The 5,607-nt window shown below is 39.8% G+C and overlaps 1 protein-coding gene across 1 annotated transcript; it reads left to right on the top strand.

Annotated features, from left to right (window-relative positions):
- Positions 1-282: 282 nt before the first annotated feature.
- On the top strand, positions 283-729 carry LOC136843143 (palladin-like). The gene has a single exon (XM_067111197.1). It carries the CDS (start codon positions 283-285, stop codon positions 727-729), a length of 447 nt encoding a protein of 148 aa, XP_066967298.1.
- Positions 730-5,607: the final 4,878 nt, after the last annotated feature.

Genomic DNA, 5,607 nt, shown 5'->3' with positions numbered 1-5,607 from the left:
ATGCGTCTGAAACGAATGTGCATACATTTATATATACACGTATATATTACACATACATGCAGAATAGCCCAAAGGGTCATCATTGTAAGTGATTCCAAAATATCGCACAGAGCCTCGTCAGCGTGATAAACTGTGCAAGGTGAGAATATTTTATCACTCCACATCCTCACCGTTGCGCTGTGTAAAATCATCTGACATTACCAAAACAATGTAGTGACTCACCTTGAGGTCTCACTCTTTTCTCCAGTCCCATCTCGCCTCCCTTTTCTCTCGCTTGCATCTATGCCTGTCTTTCTCTCTCCTTCCCTCCCTCCCTCCCTCCCTCATACCGCTGTTACCACCGCTGCGTCTGCCCCTCCTTCTCCCCCCCACCGCAACCCCCCGATTATCAGCCGTCAGGAAGAGTGTAGCAGAAGTAATGGTGCTGAAAATGAAGCCATGTTTAATCCATTTCATGGGCCCCTTGGCAGCATCACCCGACTCGACTCCGACAACGGCGCCTCCGATATAGGAGGCGGGGCGGCCTCATCAGGGGAATATATGGGCACCCTTCACGCCTCTTTGGTCTCACATCCCCTTTGGAAGTTCTTCCTCAGTCCCCATTCGGCCCCCCCACACCCACCTCCTCCCCCACAACCTCTCTCCTTATCCACAGAGCTATTTCCACTTCCAACAACTCCTCCTCCTCCCCCTCCGACATTTGTTCTAACTTCGGAGACAATAGCGTAATTTATCACTTAAAACGCGATACGGAGGTTTCAGGCTTAAGGAATAGACTTCCAGGAATGACATAAGAGGTCGTTACATATGCGGACATGCACGCACATAATCATACTTTCCCATACATGTGTATTGTATAAATGCATGTATACGTGCGTAAATACATACTTTTTGGTGTAGATTTGTGCAAGGACCTGTTTGTAAAAACATTATTTTAAGACCTGGGTTTTTTATTTGGTACTCTAACTATGATTTATTCAGGAAGTATCCGGTAGGAAGGACTTAACATACTAACTCTCATTTGTCACTGGAGTGTTAATCAGAACTGATAACGACTTGAAACAAATTTCTAATGAGTAGAATATACCTGTTTCTTCTTTGCTGAATTTTTCTTTATAATTAGTAGCTTTTATTACATGCCACCCCGTTCAGAACCTAAAAAGAGTATTATGGAATAAAAAGGAAATGTGCAAAAATTAATGACCACTTAGGTTTTCTTTCATGTTGTGGTTTATCGTGTAAGTTTTTCCTTGGTAAAAGCATTCATTAGACGTAATCCTTATCTTGGTATCTTCCGATACAGTTTCCATTTCAATTCCTGGGGCTTTTAGTTCGTCGGTTTGAATAGACGATTAATTAAGAAAAAAATTATGTGAAAAAATTCTAATCTAAATAAAACAGAGCAAATTATATTTATCTTTTTCAGTCTATTAATCATCATACTACGTGAGCCAAACACTTCAGAAAAACCGTTATTAACTGAAACCGGTTCTGCGCAACAGATTCTGGCTCCTTGAATTGCATGTATTTACAAATTGACATTTCTTTTTATACTGTGCCTCGTAGTGGGGTAGTGTCATCATTGCACCTCACGTGGTGCACTGCAGGCATTACTTAAGGTTCTTTGCAGCGCCCCTTCGGCCCCTAGCTCTAACCCCTTTCGTTCCTTTTACTGTACCTCTGTTCATATTCTCTTTCTTCCATCGTCCTTTCCACCCTTTCCTAATAATTGTTTCATAATGCAACTGCGAGATCTTCTTAGCGTTATACCTTTAAAACCTTTTAACTCTAAATTTCCCTTTCAGAGCTGAATGCCCTCATAGGTCCCAGTGCTTGGCCTTTGGCCTAAATTTTATTTTCCATTCCATTTTTATAACGTGGTCTGAGGTTTGGAAGGAAACAATTATGGGTTGGTTACCGCTATAACGCCATTGTATATTTGTGGGCTGACCTAATGAATCATGTCTGAGCTTAATAGAGTTAAGGAAGGAATTGAAAACGACCTGGGTTGTGAGGGACAAAGAGTCTTTTGAGGGAAAGTTTCTTGTCAGATTTTATTCAAGCTTACTCTTCTTTTTAATTATATTTTGTCGGAATCCAAGTTTAATTTTCTTTGACTTTGCGGCATTTTCCATTGTTTTTCCTTATAAAAATCTCTCTCTCTCTCTCTCTCTCTCTCTCTCTCTCTCTCTCTCTCTCTCTCTCTTTTATGCGTTTTAATACAATTTTTTTCTCTCTCTCTCTGATACGTTTTTAATTCAGTTCCTCCCTCTCTCTGTCTCTCTCTCTCTGTCTTTCTCTTTTAAGCGTTTTTAATACAATTTTTCTCTTTCTCTCTGATACGTTTTAATTGTCCCCCGTCTCTCTCTCTTTCTCTCTCTCTCTCTCTCTCTCTCTCTCTCTCTCTCTCTCTCTCTTGTATCCAGTATGTCTGAAATGTAAGTCTTCTTTCTCTCTCTCTCTCTCTCTCTCTCTCTCTCTCTCTCTCTCTCTCTCTCTCTCTCTCTCTCTTGCGCGCGTGCGCGTTTTTAGTTTGTCCTGATTATGATTTTTGTGTTAACTCACACTTTCCTTTCATCGATTTATTCTTTTGTTTTTCTAATATGGAGCTTGTCTGTCTGTCTGTCTGTCTGTCTGTCTGTCTCTCTCTCTCTCTCTCTCTCTCTCTCTCTCTCTCTCTCTCTCTCTCTCTAGCATCTTATTTTACTTCCTGCGTAATCTCCCTCTCCTCATCTTTACTTCCTCATCATCTATTCGCCCTAAACGATGTTCTACGACGGTCCTCCCACGGCCCTACTTCCCAGGAGAGGGCCCCCAAAGGCACGTCTTTCCACAAGTCCGTGGCCCGCCCACTACTGCTGGAATGGGGGACTTCCGGCGGACGACACGAGGAGGAAGCCAGTATTTTAACCCGGCATGGCCCGAGCGGACAGTTTTATGTCTTACGGGCCTAACTGCCACTGGGAGTAATGACACCGGTGTTAGACAGACTCACAGACGGACTGCAGTGATGCTAGTAGTCTCAGACAGACAGACAGACAGTAAGGAGCGAAATCGGCTTGAAACAGGTACACTGACGGACAGCAGTGTTAACAGAATCAAACAGACAATAAATATTAATAACAGTATTGCAGAAACAAGTCCACAGTTTGTATGGGCACAAATACATCTAAAAATAATTCTCAATGGGGAGTTTTCTGGAATCTCTTCGATTCCCATTTTCAATCTGAATGGGGGAATCGAACAGATTCCTGAGAAGGGAAATCGATCCGATTCACGAAAGCTCTCTATTTAGAATTTTTTAAAATGTATTTGTACCCATACATAACAGTGGATTTGTTTTTCCATTCAAGACTCGTGCTACTATGGGTATTTTTAGTAACAGTATTAGACAGAGAGACAGAGATACATTAGGGAGTGATATCAGTATCAGGCAGGCGTAAACAGAGTAGTTATAGACAGACAGTGGTTATAAGTTTCAAATAAAAAGCGGAAGGTCAGATAGCAATAACAAATTTCAGCCAAACCCATAAACATATTGCTGTATTCCAGTAACAAACAGACAAACACATACAGTAAGCTACTATATCAGTTTAGGACAGACGTACAACAGACTAATGATATTAGTGTCAGGCAGACGGCTACATCAGTTTTAGGAATGTATCAACACAGTACTAATATTAGGGTGCTTCCACACTACAGTAAAACATGTTTTAAAAACAAGTCGACAACCTATAACACACACTTCAGAAACAGGTAGAATACAAGTGAGCGACTCATTGGTAGTCCTAAGCAGTGCTTTGTACGATTATCCAGTATTTGCTAAAGTGTCTTTTTCCACTCTACGGTCGTTGACTTGTTTTCAATTCGTTTGTAACATTTATCCGATAAGTTACCGAAGCGTGTTTATAACATGTTTTAACTGCAGTGTGGAGGCACCTTTAGACAGACGGGTAGACAGCGACAATTTTAGTATTATACAGACCGCCAGTTACAAAACGAATACAGGGAAGTTAGTAACAGCCAGACAGACAGACCAGTCGGTATATATCTAACGGACTGGCTGAAATTGTACCATCATAATACAGAAACACGCTATTTCCCAAACATGCATACAGACAGAAACGACCCCTTTCTACCGAAACAGACAGAGGCGGTATTATCTATAATAAACAGATAGATAACATCATAAACAAGAATGTAAAATCAACTCTAAAAGTCTCCCAGACAGGCAGCAACAGGCGCAAAGGACAGCCAGTGGTACCTTTTGTTAAATGCATCACCACGTAGTGAGATATTACCTCCAATTACCTGATAAGTAATTCTGACTCTCATGGACTAATCCATGCCGCAATGTGGTTCCGCAAGCGTAACTTCATCCGTAATTCAGGATAATTTTTTGGTTTTGCCTGCGTTATTAAAGTCGTGATTGATGGGTCAATCTACAAGCCGAAGGCTTCTGTTTTCATCCCACAAGATGGTTTTAGTGGTATCTCGATCAAAATTAGCAAACACCTTCAGAGGGTAACGTCTTAAAATTTCTTTTATCCAACAAATTTTGTAACTTTTTCTCTCTATAGCTTACAATGTATGAAAGATTATGACGTTAACTTTGGCATATCTTAAACTTTTATTAATTATATTACTTATAAATCTAAGTCAGAAGCCTCCTAAAGTTCCTGTCATAAAGAGCCAAAAGAACAGAACCATCTGTTATTCAAGAATTCATATTGATTTTCCAGTCCTTTATCGGAAAGCGCATGAAGTGATAAAAGTCTACGGATATTTTACATGATTTTCCGGAACACATGACCCTACTCGGCAATCTGCGGCCTCCTGCACTTCAAAGAGTGGCAACCATGAAATACATCCCTAAGTTACAGATGATTCTCTTGGGCTTTTGTTTATTTATACAGTGAAAGCCTTTGTTCCATCTGCTCGTCAACCAAATAACAACCACGGCATACTGAACAAAGCTATGACCGAAGAATATCGTACAATTAAATTAATAAGTAGCTATCTCAACAGAAGTATGTTTCTAACACTTGGTTGGTATCTGCGACACAGACCATTTGGTTAAGTAATTATCATGGTATATGATACGACTCGAACCTTACTTGTGAAATCTTATGCTTTATGAAGTGGAGTACCGTCCTCCACTAACTATAACTTTGGTTTCATCGATCGTTACTTCTCATGGTGTGCGCGCGGTTTGCTATTTCTAACACTCCTCCAAGGAAATTCACTCTGCTGGCATGAATATTTTAGAACAAAAATATTAGACATAGAGTATCATAGACCATAGATCTCGATACCATAAATGCTACATTCAAGTAGTTACAATAGTATTCATTATTAGATTTCTTTAGAGATGCTATTGATTAATTTTAACCTTACTCTGGTGGTACACTGGAGTGATTCATTAGAGTAATGCGATTGTTAATCAAGTCATTATTGTCAAATATACATTTAATTTTTGCATATTTTTCACTGTAATTATTATCCGGTATTTCTTGCGTCTAAGTAGACTTGGGCATTCTTCTTGTACTTATATTATTTTACTATTTTTTAAAGGTACATAATGGCAAAACTGAATGAAAATCAAAA

This window comes from Macrobrachium rosenbergii, chromosome 2 (genome assembly GCF_040412425.1).
Source record: "Macrobrachium rosenbergii isolate ZJJX-2024 chromosome 2, ASM4041242v1, whole genome shotgun sequence".
Lineage (NCBI taxonomy): Eukaryota > Metazoa > Arthropoda > Malacostraca > Decapoda > Palaemonidae > Macrobrachium > Macrobrachium rosenbergii.
Note: the sequence above shows the minus strand (reverse complement) of the source record. Positions and strands in the feature narration are given on the sequence as shown.

Coding starts and splice junctions, on each gene's coding strand:
- LOC136843143 (XM_067111197.1), top strand. CDS start 283: ATGCCTGTCTTTCTCTCTCCTTCCCTCCCTCCCTCCCTCCCTCATACC.